The following is a 25,363-nucleotide window of genomic DNA, read 5'->3' on the forward strand; positions in this document are numbered from 1 at the left end:
TGTCATGATAGTCATTTCTTCATCCATAGTTAATAACTTGTTTTGCATAGAATTAATTTCCTTATCATGATTAGCTTTTATGGTCGTCATATTTTCCTCTAAGCTTGACATCTTGCTTTGCATAAAACTAATTTTTGTGTCATGATTAATCTTCATGGCCTCAATTTCCTTAGTATGCTGATTTTGCATGATCTCCATCTCCCTATTACGTTTTTCCAGGTGGGTGCATAAAGTTCTCACATCATTGGCATAATTAGTTTGATTGATCTCCATATTTTTTACCAGCAGCATTAGTTCTTGTACGATTTGCTTTTGATTTTCCTTTTCATTGTCATTTGTCCCTGCTTTTCCACTATCATGGATTTGATCTGCAATGGTACAGGTGGATGGCACATTCTGATATGAAGAATTGTCTTGAAATCTTTCGTCGCGAGTTGGACCTTTTATAAGATTACTTTCATTCTTTTGCACAATTTTAGGGGCACAAGGCAAGCTATCTGGATTACCATATCTATCTTTAAAAGCATTGACAATGTCTTGTAAAGAAGTGAAAGAATCCTTAGGACAATTGTTAAACCAATTCAAAGCATCACCCTCTAAAGAAAAGACAAAAAGACGCATTTTGACATCTTCATGATTATACTGAGGGGGTCTACAATATATGATCATTATACGAGTAAACAAGCCTAGATGTCTTTTAACAACGACTGAATCACCACTTGAGAACAAAGGTAATTTAGAAATGGCCACTTCCAGAATATCATGGAGATCATCAGTAAAATGACATGGTTTAAACACATAATCCATGATGAATAATGAGCGACCAAATGGGTGATAGAAAGAGATCTCTGCTCAAGAAAATCAAGAGATGAAATAAGTGGAGTCCTATTTTTCTTTGTTCATTTTTGTTTCATTTATTAAAAAAAAATATAAAAAATCAAAAGGTTCCTTTTAATCACCTAGGACCTAGGACTTAGGACTAATGAGGGGATTAAAACATTTTCTAACCCTCAAGACACTTTACATCATGACTTTTACAATTTTACATCTGAAAGGGGAAAACCCATTTGACATAGACCCTCATAGACCACCCAGTGCTGCGACCAAATATAATCTAGCAGATCAACACACTAGGATTCCTCTAAGATTCTAATGACAAAATGCATTCCGGCTTTGGGGTTAGGCTGAAAGAAAACTCTGCCGATCATGGATCGGTGAGACAAAAAACCTTCCAGAACGTAGATTATCACTAGAAAATTAGGTCCACCTAGGCAATTTACATACATGACTCAACTCTGCTAAGATTATTTACAATTCACACATGCAGACTGGGTTTACAACATAAATTCATCAAGTCGACGATGACTGTCGAATGGCACAGACACGTCAATCAAGCACTATCCCTTTTGCGAATAAAAGGGGGTGTATTGCTATGGGAAGTTGACACGTAGTGATCAACAGAGGGATTTGGCAGAAAGAATGGGTTTGGTTTTGTACTTGGAGAACATATACTCAATAAGAACAGATATATATATATATAACTAAATGATGATTACAAACGAGGGAGACCCCTGGCTTGAATACTTCTTTGGGTGCCTCTTGGTGAATGGGCATGATCTTTGATCATACCCTTTGCCTAATTAATTAATAATTACAGACTTTATTGATTTTTTATATAACATTGCCTTCCTCTTGAAAAGTTGCTTTGTCCTCAAAGCGTACGTAACGATGAGTGTTGTTGATGAAATGCTTGTCTCCCACGAAGCTTCTTCTTCTGGTAAGTCCTTCCACTTGATTAGGTATTTTATGATTACTCGTGATCGCAACTCTTTTTCCCTGATGGAGATAATACCTTCTGGTTCTAGAATGACCCTTCCTTCATCATCTAAAGTTGGAAGTGTTGTTTGTGTTGATTGATGTTCACTAATTGTCTTTTTAAGGTAAGATACATGGAAAACATTATGAACACGACTTTCATCAAAAAGGCTTAAACTGTATGCTACTTAGCTTATCTTTTTGTTAATCTGGTGCGGTCCATAAAACCTTGGTGCCAATTTATTTTTTCCCTTATGTTTTAAGGACAATTGCTTGTAAGGCTGAAGTTTAACAAATACCCATTCTCCAACTACAAATTCTCTCTTCGTTCTGTTACGATCAGCTTGCTGCTTCATACGATTTCTTGCATTATTTAGATTTTCTTTTAGAGCTTGGACGACTTTTTGGGTTTCTTCTAACTGGTCTTTAACAGCTGGAAGTTTCGTCTTGATGATAGCAAAGTCTTCCATTTCGGAGATTCATAACAATGCAGAGCTTGAAATGGAGTCATTTTCGCTGATGTGTGGTAAGTATATTTGTACCACCATTCAGCAAGATGTAACCACTGAGCCTACTTATTTTGTTTGTCTGTGGCATAACAACGTAGGTAGGTTTCTAAACATTTATTGACAACCTTTCTTTGGCCATTTGTTTGAGGATCACAACGTAGGTAGGTTTGTAAACATTTATTAACAACCTCTGTTTGGCCATTTGTTTGAGGATAGTAGGTTGAACTCATGTTGAGGTAGGTTTCTATATGTTTGAAAAATTCCTTCCAAAAATTACCCTTGAATTTGGCATCTCTATCGCTCACAATGACCTTAGGAAATCCATGTAATTTGTAAACATTTTTGCAAAATATCTCAGCGATTTGTTCTGTTGAGTCTAATTTCATCATTCCAATAAAGTGAGCATACTTGGTGAGTCTGTCAGCTACTACAAGAATTTTATCCTTACCATCAAACACAGGTAAACCTTCGATAAAGTCCATTGATATTTCCTCCCATTTCTAATTCGGGATATTTAAAGGGTGAAGTAGTTCAGGTGTCATAATATTTTCATTTTTATTCCTCTGCATTTATCGCATCCTGCTACATATTTTTTACTATCATTTTTCATTCCCTTCCAAAAAAATGACTGGCGTGCATTATAGTAGGTTTTAAAGAATCCTCCATGTTCGGTTGACAGTGAATCATGCGACTCATTGAGAATCTTGCCTTTAAATTTGGAATTTGAACTCAGATAAATTCTTCCCTTGTACCATAGAATATCATTTTTCCATTCAAATTTTGAATTTTGAGGAAAGTTATTGATTATAGAACTTGTTTCTGGATCTTTTGCATATTCACTTCGAATCTCATTCAGCCATTCAAGAACAACCATTGAAACTGCAAGTAATGACGGTTCTTCGTCTTTCCTAGACAGAGCATCCGCTACTACGTTATCTTTCCCTTTCTTATGTAATATATCCATGTAGAAGGCAACGATTTTTTCAATCCATTTTTGTTGTTCTACAGATAGTGTTATCTGTTGGAGGAGATGTTAAAGACTATTATGATCTGCTCATATTAAGAACTTACTTCCCAAGAAATATTGTCTCCACTTGGCTAGCGAATGCATAATAGCAAGCATTTCCTTGTTGTATGTAGACTTGAGACGTTCTTGCTTATTGAGCTTCCTACTTTCAAATGCGATTGGGTGACCATCCTGCATTAGTACTACTCCTATGCCAAAACCTGAAGCATCACACTCAATTACAAATGGTTTTGAGAAGTCTGGAGTCGCCAATATAGGGGCATTAGACATAACTTCCTTCAAGACCTCAAAACACTTTTCTGCCTCATCATTCCATCGAAATGAGTTCTTCTTTAGAAGGTTCGTTAGGGGTGTGGTTAAATGGGCATAGTTTTTAATAAATCTTCTATAATACCCGATCAATCCCAAGAATCCTTTTAGCTTGGAGATATTAACTGGTTTGGGCCATTCCTTTTAGCCTTGATCTTAATAGGATCTACTTTTTCTCATTCCTTGGATATTATATGTCCGGGATACTCTACTTCTTCTTTCCCAAAAGTGCATTTGGACTTCTTGGCATAAAACTAATGATCTTCTAATACAGTAAGAACTTGCTCCAAATGTTGTAGGTTCTCCTTCCATGTTTTACAATAAATTAGAATGTCATCAGAGAACACTAAAACAAACTTCCTTAGATATGGACGGAATAGTTCGTTCATAGTAGCTTGGAATGTTGTTGGTGCATTGGTTAAACCAAAAGGCATTACTTTAAACTAGTAATGACCTTCACATGTTTGGAACGCAGTTTTTGCTATGTCTTCCAACCTTATTCTGATTAGGTAACACCTTGACCTTAAGTCCAATTTTGAGAAATATTTAGCTCCATGTAGTTCATCCAACATTTCATCGATAAAAAGGATTGGAAACTTGGTTTTAATTGTTATTTTGTTTAATCCTCGATAATCGACGCATAATTTGAACGAACCATATTTCTTTCGAACTAATACCACTGGAGCAACATACAGACTTCTACTTTTTGTGATAATGCCACATTTTAAAAGATCATGGTAAGTCCTTCCACTTGATTAGGTATTCTTTGATTACTCGTGATCGCAACTTTTTTTCCCTAATGGAGATAATACCTTATAGTTCTAGAATGACCCTTCCTTCGTCACCTAAAGTTGGAAGTGTTGTTTGTGTTGATTGATGTTCGTTAATTGCCTTTTTAAGGTAAGATACATGGAAAACATTATGAACACAACTTTTATCAAAAGGCTTAAATTGTATGCTACTTGGCTTATCTTTTTGTTAATCTGGTACAGTCCATAAAACCTTGGTGCCAATTTATTTTTTCCCTTCTGTTTTAAGGACAATTGCTTGTAAAGTTGAAGTTTAACAAATACCCATTCTCCAACTACAAATTCTCTCTTCGTTCTATTTCGGTCAACTTGCTGCTTCATATGATTTCTGCATCATTTAGATTTTCTTTTAGAGCTTGGACGACTTTTTGGTTTTCTTCTAACTAGTTTAGAATGTCATCAAAGAACACTAATGCAAACTTCCTTAGATATGGACGGAATAGTTCGTTCATAGTAGTTTGGAAAGTTATTGGTGCATTGGTTAAACCAAAAGGCATTACTTTAAACTAGTAATGACCTTCACGTGTTTGGAAAGCAGTTTTTGCTATGTCTTCTAACCTTATTCTGATTAGGTAATACCCTGACCCTAAGTCCAATTTTGAGAAGTATTTATCTCCATGTAGTTCATCCAACATTTCATCCATAAAAGGGATTGGAAACTTGTTTTTAGTTGTTATTTTGTTTAATCCTCGATAATCGATGCATAATTTGAACGAACCATATTTCTTGTTGAATTTAGGCTTCTATGATCCATTTCAAGTATTGAGAAGATTTTTCGACGTAAATCACATCATAATTCATTTGTCGATGCATTTCGAACCAACAAATGTGGTTCATTGTCAGGACAACTTGAAGAACCAAACCATGGCAGCAGTTTTAAATAGAGAGAGCAGATCATCAACAGCTATATTTGACCAGGAAACGGCTATATTTGACCATGAGACGGCTATATTTGACCAGGAAGTTGTATTAGACTGAGGGATAGGGATAGGGGTAGGGAAATTAATTCAAAATTTAGTTTCGTTAAATTTATTACCATAATTGATTAAATTTAACTGTTTGTATTTAATGAGAATAAACTAATAATAGATTTAAATTATTAGTTTATTCTCATTAAATACAAATAGTGAAATTTAATAAATTATGGTAATAAATTTAACAAAACTAACTTTTGAATTAATTTCCCTATCCCTCGGTCCAATACAGCTTCCTAGTCAAATATAGTCGTTTCATGGTCAAATATAGTCGTTTCCTGGTCAAATATAGTCGTTGATGATTTGCTCTCTCTATTTAAGTTGCTACCATCTGGTTCTTCAACTTGTCCTAACGATGAACCACACTTGTTGGTTCAAAACATGTCAACAAATGAATTATGATGTGATTTGAACCATATTTCTTTTGAACTAATACAACTGGAGTAGCATACGGACTTCTACTTTTTGTGATAATGCCACATTTTAAAAGATCCTGGACTAATCTTCCAATTTCGGTTTTTTGATGATGTGGATATATCGATACAGTTTGGATGTTGACGGGATTTGATCCTGATTTGACTTTGACTGCATGCTCGATTTCTCTTTTAGCAGGCAACTTCATTAGAAGGTTTTGGAACACCTTTTCGTTCTTTTGAATTAGTTATTGAACTTCAAGTGATTCTTCGTTAATCATAATTGAAGTTAGCATTTCTAATTGATGACACTGCACTAAATAAGTTGTTACTCCCTTCTAGATCATTTTCCTCATCTTAGAAGATGACACAATTTGATTCTCAGGCGCTGGAACCCATATAACTTGTATTTCTGCCCTTCCCATTTAAATTTTATAAATTGTTTATAATTGTTGGCAAAGTAAGTGCCTAGGGTTTGAAGCCATTGGAAACCTAGGACCACATCCACTCCTAATCGTACAGTGTAGAATGCAGATTCTAGATTATAGTCTTGAATCTGGGATTTGACTTTATGGCATTTCCCTACTTTTTCAATTTTCTTACCGTCAGCTACCATAACCTTCATGTTGAGCATGGGAAACGTGAAAATGTTGAGTCTTTTTGCCATAGTTGAGTCCAAAAAGTTGTGGGTGCTTCTGATATTGATCAAAACCATTACGTTGCTCTTTTTGATGTGTCCTTTTAACTTTAATGTTTGGGGCTGAGATATACCTGTCATGGCCGATAATGACACTTGCGAAATAGTCTTGTTATTTGGTTTTGGAGAAAATTCTGAAGAATCTTCAATTTCTTCTACGTTTGATTCTTCATTGTCTGAATCATTAGTTGCTTCACATTTATATAGGTTCTTGGTTTCTTTTCCTTTAGCACATCTATGTTTAGGGTCCCATTTTTCGCCACAACGTTTACACTTGCCCTCTTTCATTCTTTGCATTTCCAAGTTAGTTTTTTCTCCTTCATGAAGATGTGGCAAAACATATTTTGTGTTATCCGTGTTTGCAATTTAGGGAAATCTTCGTCTCAAATATACTCTTTCAACTTTTGGCCACTACATCTTTTCGTGCTTTTTTTTAGCAACTTTTTCCTTTTGTCTTGCTACTTCTATAGAAGTGATGCCCTTTGCCTAATTGATTAATAATTACAGACTTGATTAATTCTTTTTATAACAATACTCTTGTCCCTTTGTCCAACTTGGTGGTTAACCTTGTGTCCTAGTCTCGTAGGATCTCCTTTATTGGCTACTAGCTTTAGGAGTGACACTACATGGGAAATCTTGTTTCTGGTTGCGTGGTCCCACTTCTCGACATCACATAAATCACTCCCCTCTACTCATTATAATCCCTTTTAACATATTTCCCATCTGAGTCCACATTTGTCCATTGGGTCCACAAGGAGTTAGCCTCCCCTCCCCTTGTCCACACTTTGGGTTGGACCTAGAATGATGCCCTGGAGGTTGATGTAGCTAAAAAGAAAGTAAAAAGCATAATTTGGCCACTCTCAACAAGAAATGTACCATAAAATGCAAAAGATCGCAAGGACATACAAATTTAGCACATGGGCAAAAGCCATCATGAGCTTTACCCCCTATCATTATGGCCATCTCCCTAATTCCTAGGGCCCCTATATTGGTCGCCTGCATCATTAAGGAACACATGATTGTCCCAAACCACTGGTGGGCGATGAACTCCCCAACCTTAAGGGGGTAGTCATTGCTATACCTTACACATCATGCTCTCATTCCTTCCAGCCTGAAGCAATTATAAAAAGAAAATTCAATAAAAGGAAAAAGGCATATGAAGAAGAGTGGAAAAAAAAGGTCGGGGTAACTAATGTACCACGATTACTCCCTCCTACATCTATACACCCAAGTGTAGGCCTCCCTCATCATAGCTACCGTTGTACCATGGCATGTGGCTTGGAGCCTTCCCTTGATGCCCCACTTTGTTCCATCATTATTTCACATGGCACCAACCATGTGATGGATGTAAAATGGACTTGTTATTCCCTTAAAGGTTCAAACCACCTAATAGGATCCTCGACTAACCGCTTTCTTGGTCTTGGAGACACCAGTACATTCTAAAGCCCATTATGGAAGGGCATGCCACTATGAAGTGTGCACTTAGTTCCATGATTTGTAAGCTCATTTACTCGATTGCACTAGTGAATCATTGTATTGGAAGGTGAGGAGACGCATTGGATCTTATACAGGATTGCAAGTGGGTCCTCATGTTAGGGTTTGGTCTCCCCAGAGGGTCATATTGGCATTCATATTGTGTGCGTTGAGAGCCATGGGCCTTCACTATAGTAGTGAGAAAATAGCCCTGCCATGTGATCCTTCAGCACAATTCATCGCTCGCTCGTGTCCCACTTGTTTAATAATGGTGATGCACATGGACCACCTCGCCCAGCCGACTACACACTTGGCAGTTGATCTAGGGTCGAGATGGGGTTGTGTCTTACCATGGGAGACAAAGGAAGGGCTTGCATCATTGTTCCAACCCTTGTAGATGAGATACATGCTTGTTTGATTCAGTTGGAGACCAATGAGGATGCTTTTCTGCCCCCTAAAGCCACTTGGGAGCACCACAGGTCATTTGCTTGGAAATGAAGGGGCCAACCCCTTCATCACTATTTTTAGAGCCCTTCCATTCATTTTGGCACATCTAGCTATTGTATTAACATCTCGGCCCTCTTGAGAGGCTTATTTTTCATATTATGGACCTATTTGGTGGGCTTTCCACCAAAAGCTTGTTATTTGTACATTATTTTATTATTAGGGGCATCTTTAGGCCTAATTAGGCAATTTGAATCCCTTGGAGGACCATATAAATTGATGAAGGGTTCCTTCCATTCCTTATCATCACTTGGATTTGGGATATATCTTTCTAAAGATTTCGGACCTGCGATTTGTGGAATGATTTGGATGATTAAATACATTTTGATGTGTGGAATATTTTCGTTATCTCTCTTGGAACTTCTATTTTGCAAATGTGATGGATGGATATACTCTCTTGTCATGTAAGTGCTCTTTTCATGTGAATTTCTTGATAATTTGTCTAATGTATGGATTGTTATGCTTTGATTTAGCTTTTGCCCTAAAATTAATTTGAATTTATGAAACACTTGTAATCTTGGCTCGTTGCATATGTTATTCATCTTGGGAAGAAGAACGAATTTTCCTAGGGGTAAGAACAAATTTTCCTAGGGGTAGGTTGTGCACCTTTTACCTTGAAATTCCATCAAATCTTGCATATCAAAGTATAAAAGTCTAAAGTTGTTGTGTAGTTTCATCCATTAGTAGTGAAGTTGCTTCTTTAGCCTCCTTGAAAAGAGTGAGGTTCCCATGTCTTGATCATTTTGACTCCAATCTTCCCAATAGTTAGGCACCGGTCCTAAATCCTTTATGTTCAACCCTAAAACCATTTATCTTTCCCCTTTTTCTTATTTCTCTACCTAACCCTAGAAGACCTACCTAGGGCTTCCAACGATTTCCAATCGAGCCACTAGTTTGCCCAGAGAGTTAGTGAGGAGTTGTGTTAGGGTGCCCTACACATGCCCTCCAAGTTTTAAGTCAATCCCACGGTCGATTTGTGAGATACACAAAGCCCTGGCTCCCAAATCATTAAGCCCTTGGTCCTAGGTTTGCAGCCTTCCAAGGGATCAATCTTACTAGAAAACTCAAAGGAAGTTCATATGTTTTGATCCTTTCTTCTCCCTTACATGGTCTAGACTCTAAACCTTTTGTTTCCAGATTCATCTGAAACTGTAGGGTTTGCTTGGGTCCCCATGGGCTTCTTTGTGGTCTTGTATGTTCATCATTCTTTGTCTCACAAATTCACTCAGAAACCCTCTTCTCTTAGGAATCTTCGGTCTAGCGCATTCCTCATCGAGGAATATCTCTAATCCCTAGGTCTAGGCCTTGTTTGAGCCTTTCTTGGAGAGCCCCACACTTTGCTTCTAGAGAAAGTAAACCCTATCATTTGAGTCTTTCATGTGAATGAGATCTAGGAACCACTACCTATCTTATCATTGACTAATCATTCTTAGTGATTTCCCTATACCGGGACTCCTCCCATCGGTGAAAGTATGTAAAGAGCAGGGGACATCGACTAAGGTGACAATGGGTCCTTGTCCCATTGTTTCTACTTGGTCTAGTACTTGCCCCTTTGGAACCCCTCCTAGGACCCTTGCTAGATTGAGCGATAATAGGTAGGACTTAGACAAATTGTAGAATTAATTTGTGTTTGGAGGTTGCTAAAGAAAAACACTTGGTGTGCACTTTTTTGGCACAAGTTTCTTCCATGCAAAAATTTTTATCTCACCAATATCCACCCATTCCAAAATTGGTGACAAGCTTGGATGACATAACTCAGCAAAAGTAGGATGCAGTCAGTGTGTGAAGCTGTTTATTGCTTGGATTGATCATTTGGGCAAAATCTTGCATGCATTACGTCAAAAGTGATCATCACAACAACAAAAAAGAATACACAAGTGTCGGAATTTTGACATCATCCATGGCATTAGAGATTCGGCACAAGGGCAAGATGATGTGTGAAACAAGGTGATGAGGTGGTAACGCCCTAGATGATTGGGAAAATTTGGGACCTACCCAATACAAATCAAGAGGGAATTAAGGGCAAGAACATTAGAGATCCAACATTAAGGGCCCAAGTTGAATTGTCAAGAGAGAATGCCAATGCCAAGTTGAACTAGTCGTTGGGAGTTAAAATAGCCATTGGAGAGGACTTCTCTAGCCATTATACCTACCATGGACAAGGAAATTATGTAATGGACCAAGAACATTGCTGCTATAACAATTTTTTCCTCCAAGGGACCAAAACAAGCTACTCTAGCAATCCATCATGGGCAAGTTGAGTGGGAATGTTGACCAAACAAGCTAAGTATTGGAAGGATGTTGTTACTATTTTGCCTTTTGACCAACAAAAACCATTTTAAAAGTGAAATTGTGGCCTTTCTCAGGAGAATTGACTCAATTTCACCCCCTTCGGGAATAATTAAATTTATTTTGTAATATTTTCAAGGCATTAAATAGTATGAAGTTTTGATAGAAAAAGAAGACAATGGTGAGATCAAGTTCTTCCCGTTTCTCTTTTTGAAAAATCTTGTCCATTGGACCAAGTGTAATTGCTCTTCTTTTTGTTGCTTGTCCCCCAATAGAACTCTCAAATGGAAATTTGGTGGTGTCTTTCTTCAAAAATGGAAGGGGGTCTTGATTCTTGGTTTTTCTTGATTTTGCAGCCACATTTTCCATACCAATAGTGAACTCCTTTTCCATTTCTTTCCTCTTTTGTAAAAGAGCAGTTTTACAAGCTCTAATTCCACAACCTAGGTAAAGCCAACAAATGGCCTTTCACATGGTAATATGTGTTAATAAATGTGGTAAAAGTTGCATCTCCATTGCACATTGCCTCCTCCCTTCCCCTTGGTGCTTGTCCCATCCTCTCTTGTGACATATTTCCACAAGGGATATTTATCAATGTTGTCTTTAGGTCCTCCTCTTCCCTCAACATTACTTGCAGCAGACTCTGATGATATTGGGGGAGGAGGGGCATCTCCAATGGAGACATTCTTCTCCTTCCTTTGCCCCCTAACTGCTGCCCTTGATTGAGCCATGAATACTATAAAAAAAATAAACAAAACACGCACAAATTTATAAAAAAAATTCACATACAAACCGCTGTAATAGAAATGTAAAAAAAATATACATTAAATGCATTTACCTGGTGCTTGAATCTCCTTGCCGAACGCTCCACACCCTTAGCTCCTTGCTCCAAACCCTTAGCTCCTTGCCCACAGCTCAATGTATGCAAAACTGAAAGAGAGAAATGGTAAAAGACTGAAAGAACAGCGCCTTTTTATGCCCGCGGGTTTCATTTTTTTGGGATTCGAATCCCAAAATCGGGACACGTACGGGATTCGTACGTGTCCCGTTAGGACACAACGTGTCCCATTCTGGGATTCGAATCCCCAATGAATCGTGTCCGATTTGTGGGATTCGGACACGCAGGCTATTTCCAGCAAATCCAGTTTCATAGTATATATATGTGTGTGTGTGTGTGTGTGATTACAAAATTGAAAAATGTAAGAATGTCTCCAACAAAACAAAATAAAGTGATTGATAATTTAGGACAAATACACCCAAAAAGGACAAAAAACAAGGGTACTAAAGCACAGAAGATACGGTTACTGATGTATAAATATAATACATGTCTGAACACATCCACTAGACAACATCTCATAACATAGGGGCTCCAATAAGCCAATGGGACAAGTTAAGGTGTCCCATGTAAAGGGTTGAAATAAGGGTAGGATTAAAACCTCAAGAGTACTTTCAATGATTGGACATTATCATCTCTATTAATAGATAGTATCTTTCACTAAATATCAGACATGTGCATCAAGTAACACCAAAACACCTGCTCCGGAAACATAATTGATACAGCCCACAATATAATTATTTCCTTCCTAAAACATATATTGCAAATAGCTAGAAGCTAAGGATGCTTTATTACCGAGGTTAAATGATGCAAAAATCTGTCTACTAATCCTCAAAAGTATATCCATATTATCTGTAGCAGAAGGCACCTGCAATTAGCAACTGTGAAACAACTTAGTGATCTTTAGATATGATGTCTAGTTATATTACGAAATGCTGCCAGAAAATTTGTAAGAACATTCAGCTGAAGATACTACCGTCACAGAATGGCTTAGATTGTCACAACTTCCACAGCCCATAAATTTGGCAGGCTCACCTGCACCTTTCTTTCTTTTCTTCACCTGAGTACAAATACTGGATAAGTGGCTTCCAACGGGTAGAAAGTTTTAAAAAATGAAAAGTTATAAATCAAAGTTTAAGGCTGTAAGCAGAATAGTGGAAGCAAGCCTTGGTAACTAAATCTAGAAACTTTAATCATAAAGACCTTCTACAAAAAGAGCACATTGGGCTCTGCTTCTCTGGGATAAGTAAACAGTTGATTCTGTCAATGTTTATCCCGGTTATCTCTATGGAAAAAGAAATTAATATATGCTTATTAAGCTAGCATAACCTGAGCATCTTTTACCACAATAATATGAAAAACAAATCTCTTATAATAGTCATGTTATATAGTTAAATAGAAAGTACAATACCTTAAGCGTGAATGTACGGCCTTGCATAGAAACATCTCGCAAACGCAATGAAACTTCTCGGCTCAAATTCATAAGAAAGTGATGAACCTATTAAAGAGGAAAAAACATAATAAGCAGTACTCTTGGGTCGAATTGAACCATGTTCATGAGCAAAAAATTACAGTCAAGTAGCTATTAATTCATACAGAAACTTACTTCTGCAATATTGTTGAACCGTACACCCCAATTCACTTCAGCGCCTATGGACTTTAGCTCCTGCATAATTACTCATGATTAATATACAAGTATTCAAAAAGTTATAAAATTGACATAATTGTCGATATTGAAAACTTTGCTTATTTAGTGCCCCTCTCATAAACTCTGAGCTTTGTAACATGCACAGAAAATAAATGTTATTGTTAGCCTTTTTAATATTTATTGACTTCAGATAGCAGTCTAGGTCTTCTACACCATTAATATGACAATATTGGCTAGAAAATAGGTATTGTTTTCTTTGGAAATTGAATGAAAAAAATAACTTGGATAGGAGGAAGGAAGAAGGGATAAACCACCACTAAGACCGAAATGGCCTATCAGGCCTTGAAAAGGTAAGAAATTACTTGGAATTCTTTAGCATTTTATTTCTCAAAAGGCATTAAAAGAAGTGTTCCAAGATCACCATAATTACACTAACTTAAAAAGTCAAGATGGCTGGTAGTGTTAAAAATATTTCAAAAAATAGATCAAACATGAGTATAAGATGGACAATCTTGTTGAAAAATGTAACTAGGTTCGATCTTCATAAAATGTATGTGTCAAATGAATTTTTATTATTGTTACAATGACTTATTAAAAGCATGGGTTTCATGCTTGGGCCATCATTTTATTAGTCAAAGTCCCCATTGTGGACTCCTAGGATTAATAAAGAGTCATTAGAGTTATTTTATATTTTATTAGACCCTTATTGGGCTTTCGAACGATGTAAAAAGAATTATTTTTGAGTCAAAAATGAATTATGTAACCTCCACACCAAGTCGGCCTCAAGAAAATCAAATCGGCCTCAAGGAAGGCAATTTGACCCAATGTTGCATGAAGCAGGGACGAAACGGGGACACGGAAGCATCATTTTCCAAAAATCTAGGAAGCGAAGCGTCTGTTATATATATATATATATATATATATATATATATATATATATATTATATTTTTTTTGCATTTATATTCAAAATAAACATCACAAATACCAAATTAGTTGTAGAAGACATGAAAACATGCATATTTTTGCATTAATCAAGATAGATATTGTTGACACCTAATCCGAAACGGATGGGTGAACTGGACAGTCATCTAGAAGATGAACTGATCCGTTTTATGTATGTATAAATAATAGTTGGCTAATGAATAAAATAATCAGTTCTTTCTTGCGCTCATTAATTTCTGGAGTTACCCTGGCCTGACATGGTATCAGAGCACAGGTCCCAAAATAGGTTGTAACTCCTGCCCTGAGCACTGTGCTGCTTTGTCCTGCGCCACTTTGTCCTGTCTGTCCTGCGCTGCTCTGCCTCTGCCTGGCGCAGAAAGAATCAATGCCTGGCCATGCCTGAACGTTTCATTCTCTGCGCATCCTGACTGTGTGAAATTCCGTTTTTTCCATACGCCCAGGTCTTGCTGCTGTTTTGTCTACTAAGGGCGAAGAAAGCGTAATGTGTCCCTTTTGAAACCGTGAGTCTGCGGAGGAATTTTGTTTCTGTCGTCGGCGCTTACAGTCATTAGAATTCCTACATCACCTCCATCTTCAGTCTTCTCTCTTTTCGCTTTGATTACACAATAGTTCACCCATCCTAACGCTCCTTGAGGACGCTTTGCCTGGACTTCGTATTCGGTCATGGCAGCCATGTCTGCGGTCTCTAAAATACCCACCACCGTTTTTTTTTTTCAAATCTCAATTGAGTGTTGCTGCAAGACCTGTGGAAGACCGAGATTGAGAGGGGCTGCAATGGAGAAGGACTCGCATTGCAGAAGAGGACTGCATAAGAGCTGTGGAGCTCGCTTACCAAACGGGTGCTCGAGACAGTAACGGTTGGGGTGAGACCTGAACAAGCGATATTGAAATTTATATTTTACACCATTTTAAAGCCGCCATCTCATTTGGTGCGTCTGCCAGGGGAGATTGTGTTGTGTTATATGTTATGCGTTGAATGTCTTTTAAGGTCGTGACCTAGTGCATTTTAAACTGCTACATGTGTTTGAACTGTATGTGACTTCAAAGACTATGTATGGTGCGTTTGAGATTTTGCTGTCCGTGGCCTGTATGGTGCGTTTGAGATTTTGCTGTCCGTTGGTGCGTTTGAGATTTTGAGATTTTTGCGTTTGAGATAAACTGTCTATTCTCCTTCTGCAAAAGGAGAATTCGTTGCCCAGGTGCGCTGTAGGTTATCGTGTGAAGTCGAAGAGCCAGCACTTCCACTGGTTTATAACATTGTTCTCGTTGGAGGACAAGAAGCGGCTACCTTGGGGGTTGCAAAGTACGACAGTTGGGTGGTGAAAAGGAGAGATGGTGAACATGTTTCCATATTCTGCGTTCGAAGGTGAAAGAATTCATGTTTCGATTTTTCTGTGAGAGCATTGACATCAAGCTCCTACATAGTTTGTTAATCTGACTTGTAGTGCATTTAAAAGGTTGATGTAATATGTAATATTTTATGGGCATTTACTACATTTTGAAGTAATACTTAATATTTGTAATACTGGATGCTTTTGGAGGGATTTAAAGAAATAAATTTGGAGAAAATATGTTGAAGCTTGAAGTATTGAGGCATTTATTGGAAGAGATTTGAAATTTTTAAGAATGCCCTTTTCAGTACAGTTTCACTGTATATCAGCAGAATATTTTTTTATCAGCAGAACTTTTTTTTTACAAAATGCATTCAATCATTTCTATGGTAGGAATAGTTCTCACTGGCAAGGAGAACTATTCAGAATGGTCTCGGATGGTAAAACACACCCTCATCTACAATGAGCTGTGGAAAGGAGTGTGTGTCGGAGAAGAAGACAAAGACCCTGTGCAACCTACATCAGATAAAGAACTTGTCATCTGGGAAAACAAGAACAGCAAAGCCTATGCATTGATCGCAGCATCTGTAAATGAAGAAGTAAGTCGTCATATTTCATCCTATTCCACTGCCTTTGAAGCTTTACAAAAGCTGAAAGAACTCTATGATTCACACTCTGCACTTGAAGTTGTTCAGCTCATGATTAAACTCTTCACTCTTGAACTGAAAAATAATGACCCCCTTGCTCTTGCATCTGAAATAAAGTCTATAATGCATGATATTAAATCCACTAAGGTTCAGCTGGATATCTCTCTTATTGCCTTTCTCAAAGCACTCTATCCTACCTACTCTAATTATCTTGAGTCTTTACAAGCAAATGGAAATCTTAAAGACATAACCTTTGAGTCTCTTGTGAAAAAGTTTGCTGAAAGAGAGAAAGCCTTTGGAAAGAAAACAGTCCCTGAATCTTCTGAAGAGACTGTTTGCCTTGCTCATAAAGAAAAGCATCCTGCTCAAGATTCTACAAGAGGAAGAGGTGGACGAAGAGGAAGAGGAAGATACTTCAGAGGCAGGGGGGGCAGACATTCTCAAGCAGAAAAGGCAGATCTGCATTGCATTCGCTGCAAACGAAATGGATCACATGATGCTTCTACATGCAAGCTACCATGGGACAAGGTTGAGCTGAGAAGAAACCAGCAGAAAGGTAAAACTGATGACACAGACAAAGGTAAAGCACCTGAATCCGCTCACTATATTGAGGCACAATGTAACATTGGAGTAAATGAAGATTTGTTTAATGCTTCACATGCTTCTTCGAAAAATGACTGGTTGCTTGATTCAGGAGCAACTTGTCATATGACTCATAGGAAAGATTTCTTTGAAGATTTCACTGACAATGTTGATGGAGCAGTATACTTTGCAGATCAGTCAAAAATCAAGCCATCAGGGCTTGGCACAATCAGGCTTAAACTGCCTGGTCTTCCAGACTTTCTTCTGGATCATGTTCTATATCTCCCACAGCTCAAGAGAAACTTGTTGTCCCTGGTCCACATCCGCCAGCAAGGTCACTCCATTCACATGTTTGATGGCAAGCTTGAGGTAAGAAAGGCATCTGACCACTCACTTGTCATGAGGGGTATAGAAGAAGAAAGACTTCTTAAACTGCAAGGAACCTCTGCTCATGCACAACATTTCTCATATATTTCTCATCATGAAGAAGATGCACTTCCATCAAGTTTATTATGGCATGCTAGATTTGGACATTTAAACTATGATAGTCTCCGCTTGTTGAAGAAAAATGGTGTTGCTGGTTTGCCTACAATTCCTAGAAAACATAAACAATGTGATGCTTGCATTCTAGGAAAGCATAGCAAACAGTCTTTTCATGATTCACATTCAAGAGCACATAGGAAGCTTGAACTTATTCATTCAGATTTATGTGGTCCAATGCCTGTTCCTTCTGCAAATGGAAATAAATATATCATGACATTTATTGATGATTACACCAGAATGTGTTGGGTTTATTTTTTGAAGAACAAATCTGATGCTTTTCAAACATTCAAGAATTTTCATAAATGGATTGAAAATGATGCACAATCTCATATTGGGTCTATTCGCACTGATAATGGAAAAGAATATACATCAAATGAATTTGAACACTATCTTCGCCAACATGGGATTAAACATCAAACAACTGTGCCTTATAATCCTCAACAGAATGGTGTAGCTGAAAGAATGAACAGAACAATTTTGAATATGGTACGATCCATGCTTTTCTTCAAAAATGTAAAGACAATGTTTTGGGCTGATGCTGTTCTATGTGCTGCATATATAAAGAATAGATGTCCATCTAGTGCTATAAGAAACAAGACTCCTTATGAATTGTGGTATGGACATGTTCCTTCGGTAAAACATCTCAAGATATTTGGTTCCACCTGTTATGCTTTAATACCAAAGGTACATAGAAACAAACTTGGTGCTAGAAGTCGTAAGTGTATCTTCCTGGGGTATTCAAACACATCTAAAGCATACCGCCTTTATGATGAAGTAAATAAAAAGTTTGTTTTATCTAGAGATGTCATTTTTCTTGAATCATCCAAATCTGACAGTGTTGTTGAGCGGCAACTTGATCGCTTGGATAGATTCACAAAACCGAAATCATTCCAAGAGTTTGATAATGAGATTCCACATCTTGAAGGGGGGATTCCTATACTAGATCAACATGTGGAATCTCCTTCTGAAGAACAATCTCCCCTGCATGACACTCCAACAACGGATGATGCTTTAAGTGATGTAATTGATAGAATTGGGAGACTTAATCTTGATTCAGTCCCAACTCAATCAACAGAACAGCCTGGACCATCTCAGAAAGGTCCCCCAAAGTGGCTGACAAAGACACTTGAAAGTGTTCATCCTGATGAAATTGGAAAAACAGGAACCAGAAATACAAACCGACAAGATGGAGGTGATGTAGATAACTCTAATTCACCTGTTGATATGGATGTTACTTATGATTGTGAATTGAACTTGTCTACAGATTTTGAACCAACTTCCTTCAAAGAAGCTGCTTCTCATGATGAATGGAAAGAAGCGATGCAGAAGGAGTATGATGCCCTCATAAAGAATGGCACTTGGAAGCTGGTTGATCCTCCATTTGGAACCAAACCAATTGGCTGCAAGTGGGTCTACAAGAACAAGTACAAAGCTGATGGCTCACTTGACAAGCACAAAGCTAGGCTTGTGGCAAAAGGTTTTGCACAGAAGGAAGGGGTCGATTATGAGGAAACTTTTGCTCCCACAGCAAAATCGGCCACCATCCGGACACTCTTTGCACTAGCTGCTCAGAACGGTTGGAAAGTCCATCAAATGGATGTAAAAACTGCATTCTTGAATGGAGATCTAAAAGAGAATGTTTTTATGTCCCAGCCTGAAGGATTTGCTGTGAAAGGACATGAACACAAAGTATGCAAACTTGTGAAGTCCTTGTATGGCCTCAAACAAGCACCACGAGCCTGGTATGAAAAACTAACTGAGCATCTTCTGAAACTCAACTTCAATCATTTTGATCTTGATGATGCAACTTTATTTGTCAAGAAAGTTGGCAAAACAGTTGTATATCTTGTGGTATATGTAGATGATCTTTTAATGACAGGGAACAATGAAAGCTATATTGCATCCATAAAGAAAGAATTAGGAAAAAATTTTGAAATGACTGATTTGGGCTATGTTCATTACTCTCTTGGCATTGAAGTAACCCAACATCCAAAGTCCATATTTCTTTCTCAAAAGAAATACATTGGAGATTTGTTAAACAGATTTGGCATGACAGAGTGCAATCCCCTTTGTACTCCAATGGAACAAAACTTGAAGCTCACATCTATTGAAGGAAAGGAATTTGAGGATGCAACAAAGTATAGACAGCTTGTAGAAAGTCTCATCTACCTCACTACTACCAGACCAGACATTTCATTTGATGTTGGAATCCTCTCCAGGTTTATGCAAAAGCCTTGTGAGGGACATTGGTCTGCTGCAAAAAGAGTTCTAAGGTACTTGAAGGGAACTCAAGACCTTGGAATCAAGTATACACAGGTGGACGACTTCAACTTGATTGGATACTCTGATTCAGACTTCGATGGAGACAAAGAAACTGGGGTATCTACTTCAGGATATGCTATGAGTCTTGGATCAGGAGCTGTCTCCTGGAGATCACGCAAACAATCAGTACCAGCAGATTCCACAACAGAAGCAGAATATGTGGCAGCAGCTGAAGCAACGAAAGAAATTGTGTGGCTCAGGAAAATTCTTGAAGATTTGCAGGTAAAACAAATACAATCAACTCCACTCATGATTGATAACACCTCTGCAATAAAGTTGGCCAAGAACCCAAAGTTCCATGATCGTACTAAGCACATCAATACTAAATATCATCTGATCCGACATCATGTTGAGGCCAAAACAATCCATCTCCGTCATTGTTCCACAAACGAGCAAATTGCAAACATCTTCACCAAAGCGCTTGGAAGAAAAAAGCTTGAAAGATTCAGAACGATGCTTGGACTCACCAACATCCCTTCAGATTAAGGGGGGGAATGTTGACACCTAATCCGAAACGGATGGGTGAACTGGACAGTCATCTAGAAGATGAACTGATCTGTTTTATGTATGTATAAATAATAGTTGGCTAATGAATAAAATAATCAGTTCTTTCTTGCGCTCATTAATTTCTGGAGTTACCCTGGCCTGACAGATATGGCATCCATGATTCCATTGTAGTTACTAGTATGTACATCGATGATTAATTATTTGAGCATCAACCATCTATATTCTAACAATTACAAACATACATCAAATTTTTAAGCATATTATAAAACATAAAACATTTAAGCATGTTATAAAACATAAAACATAGAGCATATTATGATTTATCTAGCATGCGAGCAATTATCAACATTTGTCATGTCCAAAATTCAAATAATAAAGTTTACAAAATAGGTCGCTTAGTCACTGCCAAGACAAAAAGGTTCAAATTCACAAGCCCACAAGTCTAATGATTAATCTATGACAAAAGTAGTAAATTGTGAATATATCTACTAATCTCTCCTCCTTCCACCACGAAGAGAACGTGGCGGCGGGACTCCATGTGGTGGCAATGAAGAAGATCGTGCCTGTGGGAGCTGTGGCACTGAAACTGATGAAGACGAACCCCCTGTTGTTGGTGTTGAACCATGGAACCTAGGAATCAAGGGGCTAGATGGGGGTGGCATCTCAATTCGATCATCATCATCTTGGAATCGCTAATTGCATGCATGCTCCCAAATGGACCAATGCCAAGCATATAGTTGCTCAATTATCTCCGTACGAAACGCATTTCGGAAAAAACCGAAACACGGATCGGGCCGTAGGGTCCCGAAATGGCAGGAACCGCATTTTCAGCCCAATCCACGTTTTGGTTTTTCCGAAACATGTTTCGAAGGGCAAATCACCAACGGACCCGTACGGATCGCAGATCGGGCTTTTGATCCGTGGGAGGGACGTTTCCTGCAACACTGATTTAACCTCATTGGAAGGCTATATATACAATACAGTTCGACTTCATTTGGAGTATCTCACTCTCCCTCACATAGTTCAATATCTGAAGCTGGAAGCGGGGAAAACTGCGAAGGTGAAGGAGGATAAAAGGAGTGTGAGTTTGGTCAAGAAGGAAGGGAAGGACAAATCGAAATTTTGGTATCTCTCTCTCTCTCTCGTGTGGGCTAGTTTAGGAGATCGAAGTGTCCTTCCCAAAGTCGAAGCTGTTGCTGATGTCGGACTCTGCCAAGTCGAAGTTGTTGCTGATGCCGGAAGCTGCCAAGTCGAAGCTCCTACTGATGTCAAAAGCTGCCAAGTCGAAGCTGCTACGGTCGAAGTGTTGTTGCTACTAGGTTGAAGGTTGGATCGAAGAAGGAGAGGTTGGCTTGGTGTGGAGGAGGTCTTTGTCTAGGTTGAAGAGTCTCAAGGAAAACTATTGAAGAAAGAAATTTTGACTGGGGCTTCCCTTAGATAGGGGTCTTTTCCTGGCAGAGTGCCAGCATCTTGTGTCTTGAGTTTTTGTGATCTTCGTGCACACATAATTTGGTAATTGCTTGATGAAAGATAATATAACAAATAAGCTATGAAACCAGATTCATTGGATTTTCCTCAAGTGTCTGAATCCTACGAATCGGACACGATTCGACCTAATTCGAATCCTAAATTTGGGACACGTCGTGTCCGTTAGAATCTGGGTCATGTCTCATTAGGACACAACGTGTCCGAAAAAACCAGATTCGAATCCGGCGAAAAGGAACCTATAAATTCAAGTTGGCTATAACACAGGTGATTATCAAAGTTTTGCGTCCTTGCCTATCACATCATAGAGATCAACGCTTACACCATTAAATTTTATAACTTTTGTCAACATATGTAATATTCCTAATTAGCCATGGCTAGTTGGAATATTCGATTTTGCTTATTTTTGCCTTCTATAGTTATTTATGAATAAAAAGGTGAGGAAAAGGGGACATGACTCACCTTTAGAATAAAAGTCACTTCCTAGTAGCACAACGTTGTGACTTAAAGGGGAGCCAAGGGGGCCAAAGGGGGACGCAGAGATGGAACCCACGCAGACACTTGGAGGGACTGCGCAGAAGGGAAGAAACACGTGGCAAGAGAGGAATTACGCTGGAGAAGGTGGGCCTTGGGATTGAGAGAGGCAAAGGCTATAAAGGAAAGAAGAGCTTCCTCATTTTGGCATTCAGTTATGAGCATTTGAGATAGTCACTTCGACTTAGAGCACGCTGGCTGTTTAGCTAGTCTGCAGCACTGTTTAGTGCATTGAGTGTCTCCGTTCGGAGATCTCACCCTTAGCCCCGGGGGACTTCGAGTGCCTGCTCGGGCAAGGTATTTCCATTAGCATTTCAGCAATAGTTTCATCAGCATTTCAGCAGTAGTTTCATCAGCATTTTGGAGGACTGCGCAGCACTGAGAGGGATGACGCAGTTCTTTCTGGCAGGAGTTCTGGGTTGAGGGTTTGCAGTAGGATTTGTGCTGGGAGATTGAGCAGGGGATCAGCCCTTGCATATTGGAGAGTTTTGGCAGAGGTTTCAGGCAGATTTCTGGAGGGTTTCATTCAGTAGCAGTGCAGAGCATTGAGGACTGCGCAAAACCCCAAGGGGGTGATTTTCGGGGGTTGGCTATTCCAGGAAATCTTTCTGGATTTTTCTGGGTTTTCTGAGTAGAGGCTGATTCCAGAGTTTCAGCATTTTTTGAGGAGGGGAATAGCCCCGAATCCTCATTTGATTTCCAGCAATAGCAGCAGCACGGCAGTTCTCCAGCAACATCCACGCAAATCAGAGAGGGGCCATTTCTTTGCTATTCTGAGTGTATTTCTTCACTTGCCTGGTGCAAGTCGAGGTGCCATCTTTCTGATCACCTCCTGTACTCATTCCATTACTCAGTATAATAAATGGCTTAGCATTGCTCTCTGTATTTCTCGAGTTTCTGCTTATATTTCATGTTTATATTATTATATGCTGCACCACTATTATTTTTACCATTTTGAGCTTCCCGGTTATTATATCATTTGTACGTATTTGTTTGGAGTTTACTAGGGTTTTGGAGAATATCCCTGAAACAGGATATTACAACATAACAAATCTTGTTATAACATCTGGATGAAGGCCAGCAGTTTCACAAGCATCTCCAGACACATCTGTTCCATAATTCTGTTTGGAGCACTCGAAGGATAAGAATGCTTTGAGACTGACAGCTGCTTTCAATCCCCAAGTTTGTACTACAAGTCTCTGTTGCCTGCTCAAATGCAACAATAAGATTTATTATTTTAACATGGAGACCAAGCAGCAGCCTTTCCACTATCTTGACAATCATCTTAACCCCATCTTGAACACCAAGATAGGTGGAACCCCCATTTACATGGATACCACAGCCCTCTACCTGCTCTGAATTCCACTGAGAAGGAGACGCACTGGGGTACACTTCTGAAGTAGAACATTCTTCAGAACTACTAGAGGTTTTGAACTCAGTTCGTGGAACAAGAACCAGCTCAAAGTCCTACACATTAATCTCACACTTTTCAGCTGTCGATGCTTTCCAAGGTATTTTGATTGATATGCTGGTAATAAATCCTTCTTTGATAATCATCGGTGTCACACCCAACTGGCATAAATCAATGAATCATAAATTCTAAATTCTAAAACCATTTCGAATCCGCCGAAAGGGAACCTATAAATTCAAGGATGCTATAATGTTACTAACTTGCTTTGTAAACAGTGAAACTAACATCTAGATGAAGAGCTATGTTTGAAATCAATGAATTTGTATCATTAATGAGAATTTGTGTAAGAAATATCTAATTTTTAATATAGATATATCTATATATATATATATATAACGAATCCTATGTGTCATGTTTCGTGAAGTCAACGTGTCCAAATCCGACACTCGAATCCCCGTATCCTACGAATCACTGTGTCAGGTTACTTAGAAAATAAGTAAAAGAAGCCAACATAATTCATAAGTAATTATCAAGAAAGAGAAATCTAACCCTAATCCTACTAGCATTGACTTCTCAACATGGTATCAGAGCTAAGGTCAAAGAAGATTGAAGATCACATCGTCGGCTTGAAGGAAAAGATTACTCCCTCTATGATAAGAATAGGATTCAATACTGAAGGAAGTTGTATCAAAAAGATCTTCTACTACTTATTCAACAAAGTCAAAAGTCAATGGTTCTTGGTTGCACTTACAGGTTCACTTAATAATGATAATGCATGGATTATTGACAGTGAAGCATCTAGGCATATGACAAGAAAGAGTAAACAACCTCACACTCTTTCAAAGGAATCATCTTCTCATACAGTGGAATTAGGAGATAACAAAAGCTATTAGAGGCCTAGGATCAACATCATTAAAGCTGGAGAATGGAGCTAAGTTGAAGAAGGAGGAAAAAGACAGTTTAAGGATCTAATGAAATTAATCTATGGAACATCAAGAAGTTGATTAAAGAGTCATATAAGGAGACCTTATAAGGAAAGAAGCTTATTATCTTCAAGGAAAATGTCTAACACAATAAAGGAAGCGAACAAATTAGACGAATCATTCAATTACAATGCTTGGAAGAAGAGGATAGATATCATTCCCGAAAAGAATAAAATCTTGGATCTAGTAAAAGGAAAAGTGAAGTCTACAAAGAAATCAAGAAGTCTAAAGGGCCAAGAAATAAGGGACAGGCATCAAGCAAACTTTGCCAAAGAAGTTTCACCAAAGAAGGACATGATGGAAGGACCCGAAATCAAAGACCTATTTGCTAGGAAGTCTTAGGGACTCAATCCCTTGCATATCCTTCTACTAGTCCTCAAGCATGGAAAGAGCCCTTACCAACTTCCAAAGATAAGTATTTTACTCCTTGTATTGTCTTTTATATTTGGTTTCCCTTACTTATCTAAGTATGTTTATATTAAATACTAATCACACTTCTAGTCATATTAATGTTTAAAAAGACTTGTTGAATACTCAAGGAACATGGAAGAAGGCTTCACAAGACAAAGCATTGGAATTACATGGTTTGTTAAGAAACAAAGGTATGTCTTAAACTATAAGTTTTTGCTCTCTTCATACTTATTCTTGATAAAATATTACATCATTGTGTCTAGCCTTCTTGAATCTTAAAGATTCTTGTTTAGGTGATTCACCATTAGATAAATCTACCCTCCTCATATCTTTGATTACTC

At 38.2% G+C, this 25,363-nt stretch overlaps 1 protein-coding gene across 4 annotated transcripts in view; it reads right to left on the reverse strand.

Annotated features, from left to right (window-relative positions):
* LOC149197446 (translesion synthesis protein REV1-like) overlaps positions 1-25,363 on the reverse strand; it is a 336,508-nt gene that overhangs the window by 177,833 nt on the left and 133,312 nt on the right. For all 4 annotated transcript variants that reach the window (XM_089405836.1, XM_089405835.1, XM_089405837.1 and 1 more), the window contains exons 12-15: positions 13,261-13,320; positions 13,066-13,152; positions 12,631-12,714; positions 12,450-12,522 (exon numbers count right to left, since the gene is read on the reverse strand). In XM_089405836.1, coding sequence (XP_089261962.1) covers positions 12,450-12,522; positions 12,631-12,714; positions 13,066-13,152; positions 13,261-13,320 — 304 coding nt within the window. The remainder of the gene's footprint in view (positions 1-12,449; positions 12,523-12,630; positions 12,715-13,065; positions 13,153-13,260; positions 13,321-25,363) is intronic.

Source organism: Pinus tabuliformis, chromosome 2_2 (genome assembly GCF_031772625.1).
Source record: "Pinus tabuliformis cultivar Carrire ecotype Pingquan chromosome 2_2, CPIR1, whole genome shotgun sequence".
Classification (NCBI taxonomy): Eukaryota; Viridiplantae; Streptophyta; class Pinopsida; order Pinales; family Pinaceae; genus Pinus; species Pinus tabuliformis.